Genomic DNA, 25,041 nt, shown 5'->3' with positions numbered 1-25,041 from the left:
TTGTGACCTTCATGTGATTGAATCGGGCAAACAGCTTTCCTCAAAGGCACGCTGCTTAGATGATGAAACACAAAAAACATGGTTTATTGGTGGAGTGTGCTCATTTTTATGATCGCCATGATGATTCCATTTGGATGGGATGTGTGCTGACCGAGCCAATCACCAGACACTTCCAATAATTCTACTGGCACAGCACCAGGTCATAATATCCTTTGTCCTTAGGCCATATTGCAAATAGTGTCTCAATACTTCCTTACGCTGCAGTTAAAAATGAAATATAATTTTGTGGAGATTTTTAAAGTTTAGACATTTTAATGTGTGGAGAGGGAGATGAAAAGTCACGTCCAGCTGCCATCGCTGGCATTGATTCAGGCTGAAACATATCAGGTCACGGCAGCTTCGAGGAGCCTCGGCGTGAGTTTGGAGGACATCACTGCCGAAAAACTGACTATTATCAGTAGGAATGATCTCTCGATCTTTAGGTTCCTGATTGGTCCATGTGTCATGGGCATGGCTTCACCATTACAATTGTAATTTTCCATGCATATTGACAATGCATATTGATTTTTTTTTCTCTCTGCTTTCCTTGAAATGTCTCCATTTTTCCATAGGAACTACAATATTTAGGCATATAGGAACATTACTATACATAGGAGACACACTTACTCAGGGCAACTAACGTAGGCTACAGTTTTATCCATTTATACAGCTGGAGATTTACTGAGGCAATTATGGGTTGAGTACCATGCCCAAGGGTACAACAGCAGTACCCCAGTGGGGAATCAAACAGGGAACCTTTTGGTTCTGAGCCCTGCTCCTTACCACTATGCCACACTGCTTAAAGTATAATGGTTACCCTGACATATATTTTTTGAAATTAATGAAGAAATCAAACTCTTTGCTGTTCAAGTATAATGCTGGAGAATAAATCTTTTTGACTTGGATTGAGCCATGTCCCATATGTGACAAAATGTTCACACCAATGTGAGTTTCTTTTTTGTGCACAGGGTTCCTCTGTCCACTTGTGAGCTGTACCTGCTCATCTTGTGTCCTCTGTGAGGGAATGGCCCAGAGTGGAGAACCAGTGGACCAATGCAGAACTGCTGCCCCAGCTCACAGTCTGCTGGTCTGGCTTCCATTAGCAAACGTGAATGTAATGGGCTTAAAATTAGTTCCGTCGTGTGAAAATTTGGACTGCCCCATACCTTGTGGCCTCACATTTTTTGTTTGCAAATTCTTTCTTTTGATGTGTGCTTTTTGGTTTCCTGGCCATTTCTCATCTCAGCTCTCCCCAGGGTGGAGTCAAATTTCTTTCTTTTCTTTTTTTTTTGGAGCATTGCTTGAAAAAAATGTACAGCTGATGGTAACGTTAAAAGTACTGTTATTCGTGTAACATATGCAGGGCAGCCTCTGCATGTTTGTTTTATTCTATATGAGATATAATAGATCATTGTCAGCAGCCCTGGTCAATGCCATTTTGTGGCCTTGCTTTGTATCCTGACATGCAGCATGCATTCTGTGACCAATGAGAGCTTCGACTGGCCTCCATGCATGCTGGGATGTAATTTTGTACCAGCCCTGCGACTGCTTGGCGTACTTCATGGAGCACGGATGATGAGGTAAAGCCGGGCTCGGTCCCAGAGGTCTCTCGTTACGCAAAACCCAGCCTCAGGCCAAGATAACCACGAGCTGTCAGATTAGATGAAGATCTATGGTCCGGGGCCAGCTTTTTGAGGTTTCATCTGCTCCAGCTCTAACTAACTGGCAGTGGGTATCTCTGGCGAAATATTACGAATACAGGGATCAGGCAAGGCAGCTGAAGTTGCAGATATCCTCGAGGAAAAATACTGAAAAGCTAGGCTTAATGTTACCACAAGTTATTTTTTAGGATGTCTTAACTTAAGAATGTACTTACCTGCTTAATTTAACATAACACAAGATAGAAATTCACAAATTTAAACCATATGGGTTAAGCTTGATTTCAACCGCCTTAAGAACAGTACATTCACAACATCAGTGCGTGTAAGTACAACTTGTACAATTTTAAGCAATTTCATACAAAAGAAAAATATCTCTTAGTATTGGTCAAAAAATGCATTGATAAGCTCACCCACATAAGTTGTCTTGCTTATTTATTAAGTGTTCATTTTATTTCTTTAAGAATGATAGTTTAAATATCAACCTCCTAATCAGGTCTTGAGAAAGAGACTCTGCAAACGTATGTTGCTTGGCAACACAGTTGGACCCCCCTTAAATAGCATTCCTGCCATGATCTAGCTTCTTTCCCTTTGCTCGCCTCCCCTGCCCCCTCTTCAATCCCCCTCTTATTTCATTTCTGTGCTGCATTGAGCCACCTTTGTGCCCACGTCCTTGCGGGGTGAGCAGAATCATTGTGCTCTTGGCGGAAAAGCTCAGCGTCCATTTATTTGCTGAGAAGACATAAATGGCAAATTAATAAACAGCACATTAATTAGTATTTAAACCCTAGCAGCGTGATTCATCTCTGCTGCAATGAGATGTCCTCCTGTGTACACAAGCTTTTATTCACTACAGCGTTCTTTGTCAGCTGTTTACTGAAGACATTCGGGTTACCAACAGAGTAGGAACAAAATTCATTTACCTCGCCATAAAACAAGTGAGCATTGACATGGCATTTTAGTGCCAAGGAATCCCACAATCCCCTTGTAAACCATTCATTGTGAAGTCAATGTTCACAGCCATTCTTGTGTTTTACTAATCTCTTGAACACTTAGTGGTTCCCTCTTCATCTGCCAAGACAAAGACAAGTCAAGTGGTTAAGAGGCAGGAAGCTATTCCACTGAGTGCCCTTTCAAATAGCCCTGTATATGACATTTTGAACCTGACGGAAGTAGGCTGACGCAGAAGTTAAGAGAACTGCAGAAGGTTGAAGGAAACAAAGTGAATGACAAACTAAGTTTTAAAAAGACCAGTTGGCGACAACATAAACAAAACGAAGAAATGTTTTAACACAGCATGGTGACTGTTGTCCAGTACGTTGCATGGGAGTGTTGTGATTATGAGGGCTTTTTGAAGTGGGCACAGTGAATTGAGTGCTCTGTTTGTGTAAAGAAACACCCTCTTTCACGAAGAGAATAGCGGGCCATATAATTGCAACTCTAAATGTTGCTCAGTTTCACTCAAGAGATAATTAAGCACCCCCATATTAAAGGCCACATGATGGGTTGTGTTTGTCCCTTTGCCTCCAAAGGCAACTGTGAAATTACGGCTCTGTGAAAACACACAAAGAACAAGCATTGTCATTAGGGGTTCTGTTAGCTGTCATTTTCAAACATCTCGTGAGGAGATGAATGCACAAAAAATGCAGAAGCGAATTAAACAAACTGTGGAACACAGTCACAAAATGGCTGCCTGCTGAGCCCGACTGAATCAAAGCGTAGTTTGACTTCAGAGCGTTTGAACTCTGAGATAGAACAGCCAAGTTACATAAGCCATGTGGGGATTTAATCCTGCTTATTTCATGAGATATCTGAGCAGTTTCAACATTGTGCTTAGCCCTGTGCTGTCATTATTAAGGAAGCCATTTTATAATTACGTTGTCATTATTGTGTTTTCTAATTTTAATTATTTTAAATGAGAGAATGCATAAAGTTTCCACAGAGGAGTTTGGAAAAATAGGAAATGAAATGATTAAAGTGAAAAGCTGTCACAGCGAACACTCATTGAAGGGGAGATGGGCTGTCTAAAGGGGAATAGTCCAAGCAGAAATGCCTGAAGGTTGGAGTGTATGCATGCATGCGCGTGTGTGTGTGTGTTGGGGGGGGGGGGGGGGGGGGTAATGAAACTAGAGAGTATAAGTTATTAAGTTAATTAAAGGTCACATGGGAAACAGGAAATGTGCGGGAGCAACCCTGAGCGCCCTGGAAGTGAGAGAACAGGTGTGGGAAGCCCTTGTTGCTCCGCCAGAGTGGACGAAACCACTAACCGTACTTCAGAAAGGATCACTCCGGCAACTCAATTCCCGTCCCAGCATGAAGTGCGCTTTGAACCCAGCTGGCAGAAAGTGAAACAAAATCGGACGGAGCGGGGTGCAGACTTTATGGTCGTTTGGCCGGCTTGGCTGCGCCTGGGCTTTTTCCGGATTCCTCTTGTCCTGAGCTATGGTCCGCGCTTTGTCCAGCCGCTCCCACACCTCAGCGCCTGGCGATGGTAGCGGTGAGCCCTGCTGCTGTAGGTCACCCTCTGTCTGAGAAGGGCCAGCCCAGACTCAACAGCCATTCAAAAGACAAGCCTTCTAGACTGCGGACCTTTCAATTATTCATGTGCTCCGTCGGATTAATCCTGTGATGGCATTTGTCTGAATAGCGGATAAAGGTTATGCCTGAAACAGGAAATTAAAGAAAGTATTGGTCTTGTCGAGACAGTAGGGGAAACGTATTGCTCTTTACCACATAAAATGCAGTTTTATGGGGATGGTAATGAAAACTGACCCCACCCCCTGCATTTTTCACTCCAATCCAGTGGGAAAGCTCTAAGGCTCCTCTTTCTTAGATGACTCTGTCACTGGGCAATGCAATAGGCATGAATCCTCCTCGTCAAAATGATCAAGGCAGATGTCTCCCAAGAGACTGAACTCCCTGCTGGCGATATTGTTCTCCTAAACTGCTGTTTCAAGGCACCATCACCTTTAATGCCTTGCACCATAAGCAGGATAACATATAAGTATGCTGTGCAGAAAGCCAGGTGAACTGGGGCTGTGACAATATCAGAAGTTGCTGTTAAAGCTCTCTCATTTCACAACTGCTTTTCCTCTCTAATGGTGTGTCATGCTTTGTGTGTTTAAATGACACACGCACACACATACACACACACACACATACACACATACACACGCACACACACAGGGTTCTTGTCAGAACCCATGTGGTATGGGCTTATATTTTTAATTATTGTACTTAATTATTGTATTTATTATTGTACATGGAAAACTGGGGAACTGAGAGGGTCACTCCTCTGCTCCATGGGGAAGCAGGAGGAACCACAGAAATTCTCAGATGAAGCCAAAATGTATTTAATGAATGTCATTCTGAAATATTCATTTAATTGGAGATATGCCTCCACTTCCTCAGCACAGGCAATGGCTTCATCCACACCAGTAACTGTTGATTATTAATGTGTTGTTCAGCATCACTGTTTAATGTGGGAGGGGAAGCAAAGCAGTATAACAATATTCCAGATCAACACAGATCACAGAACCTGCAGTAATACTATTTGGTGGAGTTATACAGGACTCAAAAATGGCAAGATTTCCACATTATTAAATGAAGAATGTTTACACAACAGCAGTGCATGTCCATGTGGATGAATTTACACAAACATTTACACATAATAGGTTTTCTCCCTTGTGAAATGACATTCCCACCACACCCAAACCCTCATCCATCATTGTGCTTAAAATCAGTATCGTTTGCAGCTTCAGTCAGAATTCTCATTTGTGTGGGTCTTCCAGATAGCTAGTTTAATCTGCCAAATGGAATTGCTAGTGTAACAGTTGAAATAATTTGTTTTCATGTTTGACACCATACAAAAAATAATATCAAAACCACAATTCCCAGGTTGTTGAAACATTCCTGAGAAAAAAAACAAAACAAAGTTTACAGCATAGATAATGTAAGAGTAAAAAAAAAATCACATTTGGCCTGGGTAAAAATCATATTTTTCTTATCTATGTGAGGCTAAAACTTGCCACTGCAGGTTATCTGCATACATATATACTGTAAATGTACCTTTAAAACAATTTCCATTTTTAAAGTCTTTCTGGAGGCACTTCTCGCGGAGAGTGGGGGATTTCACAGTGTCCTGACTAAATCCCCAACTAGGTGCTTTCAACCTGGTCAACTAATTATCTTGCAATTTATTTTGGAAATAATTCCCTCCCTCTCCACCTCAGCTGATGTGTGATGAGCATTCTGACAAAAAATGGCTGCCATGCATCACTCGGATGGGTGCTATACTTTAGTGGTGGTTGACCTGAGTCCCCCCTGCGCTGTAAGTGGTTTGAGAACCATGAAAGGTACTATGTAAATGTAATCAATTATTATTATTCTTATTACAAGAAATTATAACTGACTACTGAAGTGTCATTTAAGTTCCCAAACAAGTGCCATACTCAATGGATAAAATTGTACTCTATAACATCTTTAATAAAAATTCAAAATTAAAGCAGGTCACATTACCAGTCACATATAAGGATAGGTACGCAGCCAGTCAGAAATGCTTGCTGATGTCTCTCGCCTCCAAACTGCTTTCATCAGTGCCCAAGCACAAGTTAAAGCCCTGTTTAATAAGAGCCTGAGTCAGACGGTCCCATACAAAACTGTAATGTTTTCCAGATGACACGCACGCCATGGGCTGCGCTGGGAGATGAGCTAAAAACAACAGCGCCTTACATCCTTTCTGTCAGCACCCAGCAGTGATCAGCACTAAGGGCTGAGGACCAAAACAGTGAAACAGCCTTGATTATGGTTCGCTGCAGGAGGTACCAGGACTGGATGAGGAGCATGCATATAACCTAACCTGCGTCTGCATTAGCACTTGCCTAACTCATTATTGAATGCTTTCACTGTGTAATGTCTGTGTTTTAGATATTATTAACAATTGCATGAGTTGATTTTGGAATTTTTGCTTTTGGCTTGAGGGGTCGTGTGCTAATAGCAGTGTTGGAAATAGGCACTTGTATTTTCCTTGGCTGGCACTTTCGCTATAAAGTTCGTACCATTTAGATATTTTGCTTGGTTTTTTTTTTTTTGCATGAATCAAAGGGAGGTGCTCATCTGTGGATTGACGTCTGTCTGCCAGCCTCTCTGGCTACGAGACAATGCATCCTTTGTAGACTGGCCCGTTGGCAGACGTTACCCCCAGAACACTGCCTGGACACAGCCTCCACATTCCTGGTGTGGGCGCGCGAGGTTGTGTGATAACGTAGTGGCACTTGGGATGCCAGAGTCCTGTTCATTGGTGAACCAGCAGACGGGCCCTCTGTACTCCGTGCAAAACAAGACCGTCATACTTCCCACAGCTAGGGTACGATAATATGCTGGCAGAGAAAGCGTTTGTGTCCGCAGCGGATTTTCGCATGATGGCAAAAACATTCAGTGTGACATAATCAAACAGCAATGGGGTCATGGTGAATATTTGTGTGCTGCTCTGTGTACTCTACAAAGTGGTCACAAGGAAAAGTCTAACGCTTAGAACAGAGAGGATGATGGGGGTAAAAAAGGTCACATGGGTCTTTAACAGGTTCCTCAGGTGTGACAGCAACAGTGAGTCTGCTCCTCAGCAAGCCTTCTTGAAACCTGTTCCTTTTAGCATATTTTTCGAATGACAATCAAATGACCCATGGTACCAGAAAGCTGCTGATTTTAACTAAATGTAATAGACACAGAATACACAAAATCTTCACAGATAGATCATCCAGCTAGGCAAGCTCAAGCTGCCAAATTTGAGAGGAGGGACTCATGAATGTCTTGTTTGAAATATTGTTCTTAAAGCCCTCAGAGCTCCATGCCAAACTCAGAAGTCAGGCCACACGCCCTTAGACGTGTGTGAGGTATTGTTAACACGTGGTGATTTCCACACTTCTTAGCACACATTGCAGATTTAAAGGAATGCCAACAGATGAGGAATAGCAACCGTGAACACCTTCAAAGCATCAAGTAGTCTGGATTTGCCCAGTGCCAGTCTGACAGTCATCCATATGCATCCATAATTATATGAAGTGTGAAAATAGCAAGAAGTGTTGGTGGGTACCATTCTGCTGTATCTGTGAGGAACCACAATGTGTCCTGCCATGGAAAAAAATGCATGAATAACTTTATGGTTTTTTCTTTAAACACTCTGAAGGATTACATGCTACATTGAGAGCTTTTCCATTATGGAACTGTAGCTCTGTTTTTGAATATTCACACTTATCAAGGGACTATTTAATGATTTAAGCCAATATTGCTTTTATCACTATTAGGCTGTATGGTAATGTTAGTATGATATTAATATGTTGCACTTAAGGATAGTTGTTGTCTATGTGTTTTTCCTATTTCATGGTTTTATTGCACAATAGCTCTGAGTGTCAGCTTATTGCCTATTTTCTGTAATCCTGGATGTTCTGTTCTGACATTATTGTTCTTCTTGTTGCTCCTCTGTTATGTGTTCAATGTATCATGCATATATATATAGAAATATTGTGTTTACCATTATTTTTGACATCACATTGAAAGATGTATTTGCTTGGCAGTCAGCCTCATTCATGGAGACTTATAGTTTCACCATATAAAGTGTGTTGCCTTCCTCACGAGTCACCAGCATGGGATAGGAATCCACAAACATTGGCTGCGTGTGAAGTGGGCACCTTCCCTTGCATTCTGCTCATGCCTGCAGGGGGATTTTATGACGGGTCATGTGACGATGGGCACGGTCCCTCAGTTAGCCCCTTCATCTGCACGTGCTGCGTCCTCTGTGAAAAATCCATCATGGGATGTATACCTTCTCTCAGCTCTGCTCTAGCAGGGAATGCTGATAAAAAAAAAAGTGATTGAAAGAAACAGCTGAGGAATGCATGGCAAATGATTGATCCAGTGGATTGATGGAAACGTGAGAAGTCTCATCCCTGGACAAAAAAAAAACCCCTCCGGAGTAAACACAACAGGAGTGGGAGGAGCGGGATCCACAGAGACACTTATATGTTACGGACTATCAATCAATCAGCATTCACCCATAATAACACAGTAAGGAGTCACATCAAGTCACGTTAATAACAGTAAAAAATGAAAACTGCCCAGGGGAGAGACAAAGGTATTAAGTGGTATAAAAACTATTATGTCTGGAGCTCCAGCATCTGGATCTCTGATGGTTTCTCAGGCTATTATTGTAAATACAAGAACAGTGCAGATTAGAGTGTTCATTCAGTCCATACAGAGGTAATGAGGGTTTCTTGATTCGAGTCATATATCGTTCTTACCACAGCAGCATATGTGACTTTTGTAGCATCATTAGGGGTTATAATGCTTGAAACAGTGATGTTAGCCCTCTGCACTGGAGATGTATGGAGTATTTAAGGTTTCAGAAAGTCCAGTACCTGCTCCCCAGGCCAATATAATGACCCATTCTCTGTAGAGCACATCAGTGTCTCATTTGTTCTTCAAGGGCCATGATCAAAGGCCGTTTCAGAGGTGCAGCAAAGGGCCCAAGGTCAGAAGTAGTTAAGCAGTGACTGGGTGTACAAGAGATGAGAAATAAGTCAAGCTTAGCTCTCATAATATTGTGGTACCCCCCTCCAGCTTTGTTTGGAGTTTTAGGCATTTTGTAATCCATCTTGTTATTCACAACCCAGAGAGCCCATTGTGAGTAAGACTTCCACTACAGAGAGGACAGAAAGAGAAGGGGAGAGTGGGAGAGAGAGCAAAAAAGAGAGAGAGAGAGAGAGAGAGGGAGAAAGACAGAGGAAGAGAGAGAGAGAGAGAGAGAGTGAGAAAGTAAGAGAGGGAGAGTGGGAGAGAGAGTGAGAGTGGAATGAGAAATAGAGTGGGACAGAGGGGAAAAACAGTGAGAGGGAGGGAGAGAGAGGGAGAGTGGGAGAGAGAGAGTGAGAAAAAGCAAGAGAGAGGGAAAAACAGCGAGAGGGAGGGACAGCGCATGGCCAGGCCACACCACTGTGGCGGCGCTTGCCTCCAAAACAAATGAGTCACAGCAGGCCGCAGTTGTTACTTCACCACATGCAGCACACGCGGCCCATTACGCTCGCCTCACTATCAAAACACACCAGACCATGCCAAAACACAGCAAAACATAGGCTTCACTTCACACAGGTGATTTCCGCCACTGTCAACCCACCACATGCCCCAGTTCTAGACATGTTTACTGTTTATACATGCATCTCAAGGACAGATAGGCAATCTATGCTCCAAACTGGCCATGCAAATGCAGCCAATCAGAGTTCACCCTGCCACCCCTCATGCCTCCTAAAGGCAAAAGCAAGCCTGCACAGGCTTCTTGGGGATTGTGAGAACAGTTAGCCTGATCTGGCCAATCATGATGCTTATCACCATGTCTCTCCTTACGTGCCCTGTGATGTCCTGAGCATGTTTTAGGTTTGCGTACACTCATCCACAGGCAAGGGGGGTGTCTGTGGGTGATTGAAGTGAATTAGGGTTAATTGGTGCATTAGCGGAGTTCAGACACCCTCGGTTGTGGACAGCTGCAGCAAGCTACAGTACATTGCATCTGTTTCTTTGCCTCAGTAGGAAGCACACAACACACACAAAGAGATTCTGACAAGAAGAGCCCCTTTTAGGGGTCTAGTTAACAGGAGAGTCATCAGGGGATAATCAGGAACATGTTGGGGTGGGATGGGAAAGTGAATAACAGGAAAAGGAGCATAGCGTGGCCTACATTTTTTCACCCCATTCCTGAAGAGTGAGAAAGAGCATATGGTCGGAACGCACGCAGCTGACTCGCACCTGGGGCCAGAGATCGGTTTGCACTGGGACATCCTGTAAACGTCCCCCTTGTGAGGACAGCGCAGGAGTTTGGGAATAACAGTGAAATAATACTGCCACAGCCACCAGAAACGGCTGTTTTTTTCACTCACGGCGGCTCCATCCGTTATGACCTCTGTCTGAGAAAATCACGTTAAAAAAAGTGTTTACCTTGTCTTTACACCGTTACCATGCGCGACCTCATGGTCAGACTTTCTGGACGAAAAGCCAGGAGCGGAAATTGAAGAACGGTTTTAGGAAGGGAGAAACAGTTTGTACTTGTGTTTCAGGGATACTGCATCAGCACAAGCGGTGTAATCCACCGGCACGGGATCTATGTCCTGACAGTGTTTGGATGGTCAAGGTTTCCTGAAGCTTTGTGTTACGTTTCCAAGGAGTTTGAGCTGTCTCCAAGGATGACGGATAGAACACTAAATGAGAGCAGACCTTTACGTACATAGTATTTGTTCTAGTCCAGCAATCCAGATCCCACCCTGCTTAATGTACCCTACTTGGAAAAAAAATCATCTGTTTTGGTTTTGTGGTTTTTGGCACAAAATGCAGTCAGTTTGAAACCCATATTAGCGCACAGCTCTCTGGCAACGAAACTCTGATTAATAACAGTTATTGTTATCTCCAGTCATCAGGGCAGAAATGACATGAGATAGAGGTTAATTGTTAAGTTTCTGAAATGCGCCTGCAGCAATCTGGGAGCCTTTTTTATTTTGCAGGGTAATTTTTAATGCACAACCAGGTTTGGCCAAAAATAAAAATCTGTCGCGCTCCTTTTTGTGCAACAGCCTTATTCTTATTCCTTCGTCATATGGAAGTGATCTAATGAGAAATAGTTCATAAGACATATACATCAGTGGGTAACGGTGGTATAGGGAGAGGTTATAGCTTGTGTCATGGGAGCAGGTCATTTCCTCTGATTTTCCCTCTGCTCTCTTCTCTCTCCGTTTGAGAACCTTACATAATTTAAAAAAAAATTAAATAAATAAATAAAACAGTCCCTTGAAAGTATATTGCAGAATGGCGTCATGGCAGAATGGGGAGTATTTTGTTACCATCTATCTTCGGCCAACTTTTTTTTTTCAGCTTACCACACAACTTTTCTACAGCTGAGCACAGAACTGAAAAGCCATGTGTTGCAAAGAGTCTAAAGTAGATTAAGATGTATCCCGTACTCCAAGAAGGCAACAACAAAGGGGTAAAAATCTTTTCCAGTAAGATGAGATGCGTTCAGTAATGCGCTATGCCCGCAAACCGTTTGAACATTAACAATAGACCTTAATAGTATTAAAAGTCAAGCATTGTTAATCTTTTCGTGGATAGACTGGGATCATTAATCGTCAAATATAATAGAGCAAAAACAATTCCCACATGCTCATCAGCATCACGAAAAGCTCAAATAAAACACATGATTAACTTTTTATTGTGCAATGCAGTTTTTTTTGGTGCTTGGAAAATGTCACAGAAGGCATGTTGTACACCATGTGAAATGAGTGACCAGCATCCTCTGTTGTGTGTATGAAAGCCACAGGCCAGCACTAAGATGTTTGACTGCAATGAGAGTGTACACATAAAGCGGCCAAACTCAAACAGTTCCAGCTCCAACAGGACCTCACAAAGGAGTAATACACATACTTTTGAATAAATTACTTGGGATTTGGTGAAACTGGAAAAGTCTAATGTTAATTCCATAAATAGTCACCGTTCTAGACATTGTCCAGTGGTTCTATCTGTGGTTTGTAGAAGTTTGATTTCATAGTCCCAATTTGGCGCTTAAACAAATTTTAGGCAATATGTTCTGTGGTTAGCCTATCACCCCTTGAGGTATACATCTGTCTGCCTGTGAAATAAAAAGGGGCTAGAATCACAGCTTGAGCTGTCTGTTTCCAACAAAACAAAGCTTATTGACAATAGCAGCATGTTGTATGAAGTTAATGACATTTTAAACCTTTCGCACATGACTTATTTTATGCTATCTAGCGCACATGTTACGTTGCATGGTTTGTTATGTTTTCATTAGTGTTATTAAGCTTCTCATAGTTTTCATGGGCAGACAGATGTATACATTTGCTATACTTTGCATTTGCTGCATTTCCTATACTTTGTAATGTTAAGTAACTGTTTTCTCAAAGCTAACGTGAATTTTTCCAATCTATTGTTTTAATCACACTGGTTTGACTGCAAATGTGAAAGCATTAATCACACCAGTGTGACCATATATACGAAAGGATTAAAAACCTAGTTCTTTTTTGTAACAGTCTCCAGGTCGCAGGTGTCTTCCGAAAAACAAGAGGCGCTGACGGAGAACGTGACCCGACTGGGCGACAGGTACCGAGAGCTGCAGGAGTCCCTGCGGCAGCTGTCCGACCAGACTGACATCCTGGAAAACATCTGGAAGCTGGAGAGCCTCTTCCAGAACCACTCTCAGACGCTGCAGCAGCTGGGCCTGGAGATACGCAGGCTGGAGCAGGACGTGCAGGGCCTGCGGGCGCAGTCGGATCAGACGGCCGGCGTGGTGTCGGAGCTCGGGGACCACGTCGGCGGCCTGAGCCTCTCCAGCCACCAGAACGTGAGCAGCCTGAGCGCCGACCTGGCGCGGGCCACCTCTTCGCTGGTGGCCCAGGACGCCCTGCTTCGCGAGACCGCCGGCGCGGTGGACGGCCTGCGAGACAGGCTGGAGGAGATCAGCTGGACCGTGGGCTCGGTGAACCGGACGTTCGCCGGCGACATCAGCGTCCACCACCTGAAGATCCAGGACCTGCAGGTGCAGATCAGCAACGTGACGCAGGACGCCAGGACTATGAGGGTGGCGCAGATCCTCCTGGAGGAGCAGATGAAGAATGAGATTGAGATCCTGAGCACCATCACGGAGGACCTGAGGCTGAAGGACTGGGAGCATTCTGTGGCCCTCAAGAACCTCACCGTCATAGAAGGTACCCTTTAACCTGCAAGTGCCACAGTGCAGAGAGCATCATGGGAGGTGAAGTCCATCACTTGAGACATTAGAGGGTGTTTGAGAGCCTCTGAACCTCATCTCCCATCAGCTCCTTTGAAAATGTGCCATGGTGCATTGCTAGATAAATGCAGCACAAATAGTTGTCAGCATAATCAACTCAAATAATGCATTGAAAATCCAACCAAATACTTCATTACTAATATTTTCCCGAATCATATGATAGGAAAAGCATAGAAATCTACTATTCAAAGTTATTTAAGACCCTCTCACTTGTTAGACAAATGTCAAATTAATTTGATAAAAATTTTCCCTTATCAGCATAATGCTTATCAATTTACCAATTATGAACAGCTGCACATTGTCAGTGGTAAGAAAGTAAATTATGTTTTGGTCCTCCGTTCCTTATAAATCTTCATACTTCTTGTGCTTGAATGAAAGTAAACTTTGAGGAGGCATAGTCAGATTGATTTGTGACACTGGTCTAGTTTTGAATGTCTGGCTCTTCCAGGATAATTTCCGATGATGTAATGTTCATAAGATTCACATGGGAGAAAGCAAAGTAATACAGCTATTGCGCCAAATTAGGCAATTTTTGTCTAAGTTGAGTTTCTTCTGGGGGTGATGTTCTATTCAAACTGGAACCAGTTACTGGTTTATTTTAGATGCTTCCAAACCACAGAACTGGGTCTTGTCATTAGTTCCACCACACATCACATTTGTTTGTCATTAAGCATTGGTGTAGCCAGCAAGCTTGCACACCTCGCAGTGGTAATTTGTGTTTCTGGCGGCATGCCTCTCTCTGTTTGGACCACGTTTGCTTATGTTTCATGCCTACCTTCCAATTTGGCTACAGTTGGAATCATGATTCCTATGAAAAAAGGTATGTTCTTAGAGCACATTTTACATCTGGGGACACATTTTGCAAGCTCTGAACAGTTCATATTAGGTGGGTGTAAGCATAGAGACACCCCAATCATAGAGCCTCTTATCTTAATGAAAAGTAATCACATCCAGAGAGTGTTTGTTTCTGTAGCCCTGGCCACCAGCTCTAAGTTTTGTGTTCACAGCCTCGTGTCTTTTTTTTGGGGGGTGGGGTCACATTTTTCTGGTAAAGTTAGTTAATTGGTTAGAGTTTATTTAAAAAAGCATCAGTGTTTATGGGAAATATTGGAGGGAAAACAGGATATTCCATGCCTTCATATTTTGATGAACAGTGTGTCCACAATGGAAAAATAAATTCCCTACAGATTATACAAGCTTTCTGTTTTTCCAGAATTCATCGATCAGGATTAGTTCATACTTTTCACCTCTTTTTTTCATGAGGAGAAGTTTTTTTTTTCTTATATGAGCAACACAGTGTGGACAGTCAACTCATAACTATTAACTCTTACAGCCAAACCCTTAACCTCCAAAAGCTCAACATGCAAGTGTTAAGCTTTTTTGTTTTTCTCATTTACAGGTGTTGTTCTGACACTATTTTAAATCCTAGTGCTGTAATTAAATGTAAGTGTAATTAACATGTGTAGACCAACTGACTGAGTTTTGTCACAGGTATACATTAGCTCTATTTGACAGAGCTGGAATGAATAATATTTCATATACAAGGTAAAATCATTTATATGTGGTCTTGTAGATTCCTCTAAGATAATGCCTTAGCTGGGTTTGTACTGAAGTGTATTTACCCTCCAGATTTTGCCATATTGCCATATTAAACGGTGTACACACATGCTGCACTCTCATTGATGTAACTACAAATTTACCTTAAAAAAGTGAGGGTGAAAATTCTTCGGTCGTCGTTCTTCTGCCTCTCCATGGCACCTGAGGGACAAAAAAAGAGGCCTTTTTCGCCCGTAGAGCCTAGTTTTGCAGATGTGATCAGAGAATTGATGTTAGTGAGAGTACAGCAACTAACTGAGAAACGGCCACGACATTCTAAAATGTTGCCAGTTCAAATACCAGTTTTTATTTTCTTCTTCTGTCCCCCCAACTCACAATAGTGTAGAAGAAGGAGGTAACTACAGGATTTCCTCAGAAATATTCCTGTTAAAAAGCCAATGAACATCCAAGTAGACCAGTGCAGAGGGGGACACTGAAAACACAATGGGATGTACTGTATGTTTCTGTGAATGAGAGGATCTATACTTGCTACAGCCATGGACAACAGTTTATTTTTGTTCCATCTTCAAAGTTTAGTTAATGAATGTTCTAATGGTCTGCAGAGGGGATACAGCAATAAAGCCAATGCAAGTATCTCCAAAGCAAATCAAAAACCAGTGGAGCATTTGTAGAAGGAGACCACCGTGGATTTGTCTCCATGAGATCCAAGCCTGACCTTCTCTTGGCGGCCATGTTGTACAATAAGCACTGTATCCTTCATTCAGACTTCACTGTCACACAGAGGGACGAGATCACCCTCACATTTCTGTCTGGGTCAACAAGAATTCAGTTCCTCAGAGTGTCATACAGAAAATCCAAAATAACCCCACAGAAATCCTCTGCGGTACATGGGTATGCATGTGCTCTCCGCTGTAATGAGCTGAATCAAAATCTCCTAGCAAAAACAAAACAGCTAGTACAGATCAAATGGAGCCAAGTACAACAGGCCAGTTTGGGTGTCCCTCCACTATTTGGACCGTAGGACCCATATTTTGTTTTATTTGAAGCTCAGCATTGTGGTTGATAGACATGGTTTGGTATGAATGGTTGAGTCATACGCAGACAGGGGCCTGGCAATGTAATCTTAAATCACTGTTTGTTTGAGAAATGCTTTGCATCTCACTTTTAGTTCTAGCTCTGAGGTTCTCTCCATCATGTATAAAAAACCATGGTCTTTCCCTCCCTGTTTCTGTCCCTTAAGGCCCTCCAGGACCGAAGGGTGAAAAGGGAGATGTGGGACCCCTGGGTGCCCCTGGATTGCCGGGCCTGACTGGGATGAGGGGTAAGGTTTGTTTGTACATTTGGTCCACCTTAACGCTGACTGCGTCAGTTAATGGCCTGCATCTGCCATCTCCAACATGCAAACCATTAACGTGATTGGCCCTGCTCATACTTCTAAATGATGAGAACCTCCCAAAAGGATTACAATTCATCAAAGAATATGAGACTCCTCTCCCCAAAGACTTCATACACATCATGCACTCCCCTTTTACCCCCCCAAAATGTCTGCAGCACTCTAGTGTTTGAACATTTTTCTTCTATAAGTGTCTGTGGCTCATTTTATGAAGCTGCTGCCGTACAGTAGGTGTAAAGAAAAGGTGACATTAATCCTTAAAAATGATGGTGTTTTTCTGGTGTCCATGACGCACTATGTCCAACTCCCTCTGGTTTTCTTGTGACACCCCACAAACCGCACCCAGCAGAGCTGTAGTTCAGCTGAAACTGAGTCACTCCCACAGACACGCTCTCCTCAAAGGTATACATTCCTCAGCAAGCGAACTGTTTTCAAAACATCTCTAGAAGGCAGAACACCTTTGCTGGATTTTCATTTTGGTAAACTAATGCCAGATATAATTTTGTTGTTTATATGTATGAAAATAAATGCTATGCTTTGTCTTTGCCTGTTGCCAGGGATCGCAGGAGAGAAAGGGATCCAAGGCCCCCGTGGACTGAAGGGCTCGGCAGGGCTGGATGGGCTTCCTGGGGCTACAGGCAACCCCGGACCCAGGGGGCCAAAAGGTGTGTTTTAAATAAGAACCATCATGCCACTTCTGTCAGAAAACACAGTATCAAAAACAGCAGGCAAAAAGAGTGAATCAGGAAGAGGCAGAGTCAAAAACCAAACACATCAGAACTTATCAAATGGCAAGAACGACACAGGAACAAAGCTGAGACGATCAGGCAAAGAACAAAGGAAACAGCAGGGTATAGATACATGGGCTGGTGATGAGAGAACAGGGAACAGGTGTGCAGGATGGGCTTCAGGTGGTGGGCGTGGCAGCAGGGCAGGTAGGCGGGACAGAAGGTGGGGCGATGGCTGAAAACAAAACAAAAGCACATGCACGGAAAAAACAAACAAAAAACACACCCACACCGCCAGACGGGGAGAAACCGGCCGCTCAGGCTGGAGTGCTGACAACTTCAACACCATCCAGTTCAACACCTATCTTAACCTACTGTGATAAGATCATCCTATTCCTGCATACTCCCCATGGAAAATGCATTATGTTTCATTGTTGTCATTTCGCTTATCCACAGCAGCTTACATATGTTATTTTTACATCTTATCCATTTATGCAGCTGGATATGTACTAAGGAAATTCTGGGTTAAGTACCTTATCCAAAGGTACAGCAGCAGTGCCTCAGTGGGGAATCAAACCAGCAACCTTTTGGTTACAAGCCCTGTTCCTTACCGCTATGCTACACTGCCACCCTCACTGGTTGGGCATATGCTCATTGGTTGAAGAACAGATGGTCTCTGTTTCAGATGTTGATTCGTCATGACCCATTTGGAGCGCAGTGATCGTTTCCTCTCTCAGACTGACCGACCCACCAAGCTGATTTAATGTCAGGTTTTATGTTTTTTTCTGGCGCTAGAGAATGTCAAGCCAAACTTGTGATGGCAACTTGCACAGAATACCTTGGACCTCTATCAAGTAACTTCTCGGGAAACGTTTTGTGTTTGTCCTCTGTCGAAACTCATGTTCAATAACAATCCATCTAAAAACATTTGCAATGGTGTTGACTGAACACAATGGATCTTTTGTATTTTGCATAGACCCCGGGTGTGTTACACATGCAGCTGGTGCAGATCAGTTTAGCTTGGCTGAGCTGTCACTTTGCGCAGTCCCGACCCCTCCACGAGCAAGTATCGCTGAGCTTGGATACAGTTCTGCAGCTCCATACATCTGTGGTCCATCTTTGCCACACCAAATAGAAGCACAGGGACTGAAAACTCAGGGAGAAGAGGTTAAATAAATAGGAATTAAAACAACAAAGTTTTGCTGTCTTTCAGTTAAGCCCATAAAAGCTGCTCTTCTGAAAATGTGAAGATCGTGCACAGCTCTAAGCATCTGTCTTGTTTCCTCTTCTGGGGTGTATTTTAAGAATGGGTGCTTCTAAAATATAGCCCAGCCACTATTCGTATTGTGGTGAGGATGTGGTCTGCCAGTTACAATACCCAGCCCTTGGTGGGTCTGTTTGGGTGCCATGGCCAACGGGTTCCATCCTGTGATCTTGGTAATGAAAATATACAAATTACATCCAGAGTTCAATGACTGGCACTTAAAAGTGACTGTTATATCACTTTATTGCAATACCAGCTGCAAGGGATGTTGGCAACAAAGCCTTATGCTACACCACATTTCAGGGATTCAAAGGGTGTCACTGTGGCATTGTGGTTAAGGAGATGAACTCGTAACCCTGGAGCAAGGCACTCATGTTTCAGTGAATATCCAGCTGTATAAATGGCTTTGTAAAATGTAAGTTACATACGTTGCATTGCCCTAGTTAAGGAGTCTGCTAAGTAAATACATGACTGAAATGACTGGCCAGGTTGTTGAAACAAGCAAACAATTGTTACAGAAGAATTCAGAACATTCTATGGGAAGCATGTGATCCAGAGCAGCTTTTGAATGAACGGATCCATTTCCTCCTGTGAAAGAGCTCTTGGGCACATTGTATATAGACAGGCAGACCGTAGAATCAAAATGGTGGGACACCACCTTTGCTGCAAAGCCAAGAGGTTCACTGAAAATTAAAACGAAGCAGAACAATGGTTTCTTGGCTGGGGAAATATATAATATTGAGAATTAATTGAGGACAAGTATATGTGTGCTGGATTAATTCCTTTTTTAATAAAAATGACATAAATGATTTCTTCTGATGTAAAAGGGGTAATTTAGACTCTCTTTTGTAATGCACATATAAATGCACTGTATGCGTATTGTACAAAGAATAGAATTTCTGGAACGAAACATGACTGTACTTTTGTTTATTTATAGAAATCACTCAAAAATACCCAGGCATATTTCCAAGCATATCCATGCAAGTAACATCTTGGCAAAGCACTTCTTGCACTAAAACAAATTAAGAAATAATGATTGTGGTAAGTACAGGGTAATTAGAGATGTCAACGTTTCTGATTGCACCATTTTTCACTTTAAATCCAGACACTAAAGTCCTTGGAAAACATTGCTGGAACTAGAAGCATCACAGCAATCAGGACATTTAGAGTAACTTGTGAGACTTTAATGCATGACCATGCCACTCGGACTGATGTTAACCCAGCATAAACACCACTCTTTCTAACATGAAAGCAAGAAAACAGGAAAGTGAATGAATTAAAGCTAGTTCACAAGGGTGTATTTTCAATGGTCTCTGTGTTAAGCTGGCTGTTGTGTATCATGATGATCAAGGCTCCAAATGAATGTGACATCACAAACCTAATAGATGATGTAACTTTGTCTCCATTGTTCCATGAGGAAAAAAATGTAGAAACACATCTGCAATCTGTAACTCACTCAAAACAGTGTCATAAATTACAACAAACCAATTAAACGCAGATGTATTTCACTGTACATTGGATATAAGTTGAGTAAGTACTAGGATTTTATTGCCAGGAAGGATAGTCAGTAAATAGGGATGGAATGGACTGCAGCTTACAGATGTGGAGGTCCTCATCTGATTAAAAAATATAACATAATGACAAGGAAATTACGTTCCACATGTGGTTCTCTTTGTGAAATCAACCTGATTACATGCTATTTATAGGAAACTCAGTTGAGAGAAGTACAAGCATTACACCTAATATTAGACTTGAGATTGGTAGGTTTGGCTTTTTTCTCAGTGTGAGGGTGACTATATTGAGTAATATTATATAACAGTAACCTTGAACACAACCCTTCATCCATGTCAGAGTGCCAATTTGAAAACCACAAACCATAGCCTACGTTGAACCTTAATCCTAGCCCACCCACAAAACCAGGACAGAGCACATGGTTATGGCTTCAAAATTTCAGTGCTTACTCAGGAACATGAGAGACATGGATGTGGCAGAATTAGAGTACAGAATTAGACGTATCTGAGCGTGTGTATTACTGTAGTTGAGGTCATGGAGACAACGTTCCCATAAATAACTACTGCAACACTGATCAAATCAAACCTGGTAATGGAGGATGGGAATTCTCCAGATTCTAACATGGTTATTTGTTCTCTTTTTTAAGGTGAAAGAGGTGATAAAGGTCAGAAAGGTGACAAAGGAGATAGAGGGGACAAGGGCGAAAAGACAGGTAAGACTATAATCTTCATTGTGCCATGTATTTTAGCACACATACACATAAGACTTATCTGCCTCGCTCTTCTGTGTGAACGGTAACAATGCACAGTTTTCATACCAGTCATGACAGTCCCACACTGGTGATATCACAGTTGGAATGTTTATTGAGTCAGCAGGTGAAGTTCCAGTTCGCACATCAACTAGGCAGCCCCACAAAACCAATCATATGGAAAAGCCTGCTCCACCTGGAAGCCAACCGCCACAGTTATTATGAACATCATGTTTAAGGGTCTCACGTAAACCACTGATGCGGTGAGCCTGACTTCCTAAACATGATATATTTTTTTCCCTTGTTTTCCTGGGTGAAAGTATACTGAGGCACTGACTCGTGCTGTTTTCTTTCATAGCTTTGGAACATCAGCATGTTCCCCCACAGCAATAAATTCCAAGTGCAGACCAGACCCAAATCACCAGCACTTTATAGTTTATTGAGTTCTTTATTTATTCATATCAATGGCTGGAGACTTTTACTAGCCAGTCACTAAATGCACTAAATGCAAACATGCTGCAGGGTAGCGAATAGCACAAACTGATGAGTGCAGTACAGAGGATAAAATGCAACGGCTGAAACTCCATGTTGTATGTACATACGGACTATATTTTGCATGTAAGAGTCACAATATGAATTTAAAATGCTTCGCTTGGAGAAAAAATTGTTCATTCATAAACATAGATTGTCTTACTGGTGAAAATAGAGACCAGGTATATACTTGCTGTGTTTCACAGATGTGTGAAGTGTGTGCTAATGTGTTAATATACCCTCCCACACATTGCTTACCTGCTGTATCATACCATTCTCTTTTCACACTGTGTTTCCCCTGACAGGTGAATTATTTCAATAAAACTGAAACGTGTTTTCATGCAGGGAAAGAAAACAAACCCAACCTCAATTTTCCCGTGGGCTGGCAAGGAAAATTTTCTGCATGACATCATTAAAACCATTTTGGTGTGATGAGAGCTGGAATACTATTCTATACGTGTGACAGTTCCAAACATCTGAAACATATTTTACTCTATTAGGTAGAAGGAAAGATCAGACTCCATATTTGAAGTCCTGTGATTTAAGGGGATTTAAGGGAGGGCCTTTTTTGTTTTTTTTTTTCTTTTGTAAAATTGATTCCATAGTCTCAAATGAACATTCTAATGGGTGGGAGGGTGCTACAGCATCACGCAGAGGCTAAAGTCCCCCTGGTCCCCCAAAAAAGGGTTCGTATGAACGTAACCTCTGTGACTCACACAGTGTTGACTTGCAGCCTCATACCTCTCCTTTCAATGCTAGGGTGTCTGACACGGATATAAAACAACCAAATGTCTGACTCAAGCCGAGGTAATGCCGTGGCTAAATTTTTATTTGCCCAACCTCAGTTTCCTCTCTTGAAGAGTTAAGTAGTTAAATGTCCACTTTCGTAAAGTCACACACAGATGCACACACACTTGTAGGATATTAGTTCATTAGGATTGTGCACAATAAAGAAAAGCTATTTCCAAGAACAGAACTTGTTCGTAACTTCAGGTTTTCCAGGAAAGAATGCCCTTGCCAGATGTGCCCTCCTCAAACCTCAGCTCGTGTGAAAATTGGGCCACAAAACACTGTGGCATGTATTGTCATAGGGCATAAATCACAATATAATACAGCAATATTTTCGTAATACTATTTATGGCCTGCAAAAAAGGACACATTTCATTTTTTTTCATATTAACAAGATCCTATTAATGTGATTGTGGTTGTGATGGCAATCAGCAATTTAGATCCATTTTTTTTGTCTTTTTGGCCAAAGTCTCTAAAATAAGATTGACAACATCATTTTCACAGCTTTCTCCTCCAGGGAAAAAAGCAATTCCCACATAGTAAATGAAACCACTAAATGGTATAACAACAGAGCATGAGAGAAAGAGAGTGAGAAATGATCAGTATGGCTAGCAAATGTTACATTACTGCTTTTAGGTATACTGTCAGAGAACTTCAGTGTCTTAACTGAAGTGTCAGTCCACTTAATAATCATATAAGGTACAAACAGGATGGTTTGTATTATTTTGATCGTTGTTGATATGTTTATTAAAAATCAAAATGTTTTTTTTTACTCGGATTCATTTTACATAGTGAAATCATCATTGCAGTCGTGCTTGCATACAAGTATATGAGTAAGAGTTATTGGAGGATGGAGGAAGTTGTACCGTTTGTTATAATAAAGGACAAGGATCTGTGAAAAGAGAAGTCCTTCAGCGATGTGCTTTTCATTTCATACACATTACTGTTAAATTTCTGGGCTTTCACGCCACTTATGGGTCAAGAAGGTCAACCTCGTGCTTCCAGTCATCCATGGGAAAATATGGTTTGTGTTCTCCAAGGGGCGCCTGCAAACACACAGATTATGAGACCATGGACTATGTTCTGCTTTGAACAAACCTCATCATGCAGGCCAGCTGCTTTCATGAACACAGTCCAACACAAATAAGAATCACATGACAGGGAGGACACTGCCTCTGAGCAGTTTTGATGACCTGTGAACTGATTACTTCCAATGGCCGAGGTCTGGAACTGGGGACTAGTACATGGAGCATCTCAGGGGACAGAGGTAAGGTAGGACGAGCTGAGATACATTCTGATGGGAATATTTTCCTGCTCATCTAGTGGACAGATGAACAAATTGCTGAAAGTAAGTTTGATTAAAAAACATAAGTTGTGAGGGAGAAACTGTGGTTCAGTGCAGACACCATGCTAAGGAAATGCCTGTGCTGTTACATAATTACAATAGTAATGGGAGCATCTGACATGAACCAACTCAACAGGAACATGATGAACTGTAATGGAAGTGATCAGTGTCTACCAGTATAAAAACAATCTATGCACCATACTGTAATTGCACAGGTACTAGGTATACCGATGCAGTTTTCTCTCTGCCACGAATCCTTTCTAAAGGTATCATTGAAGGACAGTTTTCTGCAGTTCTGAACTTTAAACAGTGAAGCATATTTTGGATGTGTGCAATGTCAAATTTGTTTATTATCAGACCTTAATGCTAGTTCCCCAAGTTTCTTTCTCTGAAGGTAAGTGCAGATACATTACACACACTCTTTTATGATTGCTTTGTTGTGTAGATATACTATACAGTTCTGTGTTGTATTGGATCAAGCATTGACCTCTGACCTTTAAGTGCTGGTTTGCACAAATTTCTTTCATTCAAAACTCCTCTGTCCCGCCTCTGGTGGATAGTTATTTCAACACACAAAAGTTAGTTATTTTTGCTGGATATTTGTCCAGAACACTGGGCACTGATTCTCAGCTCTATTCATTCCACATTTCACCAACAAGGCTGTGGCGTTTCGATTGTGGAGTCGGTCACTCCATTCTGTCTCTCCTTTTAGCATCCAGAATGGTTCTGCAGCAATTAAATGCAAAGCTGGCACTCCTACAGTCATTTTCTCAAAGCAAAGCAATTCATCTGGTCTTGTACATTCTCATCAGGCTAACTCGCTCAATGGCTCAGATAGATCTTTTGTAGTAAATCAGGCTCTCTGACATATTTATCTAAGTATACATCCAAACCTTAAATAGAGCTGAAGGATCTGACTGTGCTTCTAGAAGCAGAATGTCTTTCTCCATTACCAAGACACTTTGTTAGCACTGACCCCATCAGCATGGTCTGTCACTTTTCAAAGGCTTTTGAATGGTGCTATTTTTATGTCATTTTCTTGTGTTATTCTGCTTTATTGCCTTCTCAGCTAAGCCCTGGCCTTCCAAGCCACATAGCTATCAGAGGAGATAACCTGGGCCTGCTCTAGCATTACTGAAGGTTTCCTGAGCAGTTACAGCAGTGATCTTTAATGAGAAAATGACGGTCCTCGCTTCATTTCTGTAGGAGACATATGTTTCCAATCAACCAGATGGGGTACATGTTTTGGGCCAAGAGTTGTCCAGCATCTGAAACACATTTATGAGATTTTCATGTGCTCAAGCAGGACTGTAGTTACATTTTCATCAATATGAAGTGCTGAACCTCATAATAAGGTAGATGTACTTTCATTGAGTTGGCGTGCATATTCTAATGAGTAGGCTCAATCCTTTTTACCATAGTGTCCAGTTCTAACTAGGCAAATATTCATCTTTATACCTTTAAATAATGTGCACAAAGGTAATCAGGTTCACAGATGTGAGACAGCCTAATGAAAAAAACATCTCTTATATGAACAACCGTTATGTAATGTTTTCCCCACTAACTTGTGTATTTTCCTATTTCTTTTTATGGAAAATAAAATAAGCATTCTAAAGCTCCTTCATCTACCAGCTATAA

General features: G+C 42.0%; 1 protein-coding gene across 1 annotated transcript in view; it reads left to right on the top strand.

Moving 5' to 3' along the window:
- The window catches only part of scara5 (scavenger receptor class A, member 5 (putative)), a 45,669-nt gene that overhangs the window by 14,425 nt on the left and 6,203 nt on the right, over nt 1-25,041 (top strand). Inside the window, exons 4-7 of the mRNA XM_036550214.1 lie at nt 12,779-13,453; nt 16,334-16,414; nt 17,044-17,151; nt 20,637-20,702. Coding sequence (XP_036406107.1) covers nt 12,779-13,453; nt 16,334-16,414; nt 17,044-17,151; nt 20,637-20,702 — 930 coding nt within the window. The remainder of the gene's footprint in view (nt 1-12,778; nt 13,454-16,333; nt 16,415-17,043; nt 17,152-20,636; nt 20,703-25,041) is intronic.

This window comes from Megalops cyprinoides, chromosome 17 (assembly GCF_013368585.1).
Source record: "Megalops cyprinoides isolate fMegCyp1 chromosome 17, fMegCyp1.pri, whole genome shotgun sequence".
In the NCBI taxonomy this organism is placed as follows: domain Eukaryota; kingdom Metazoa; phylum Chordata; class Actinopteri; order Elopiformes; family Megalopidae; genus Megalops; species Megalops cyprinoides.
Note: the sequence above shows the minus strand (reverse complement) of the source record. Positions and strands in the feature narration are given on the sequence as shown.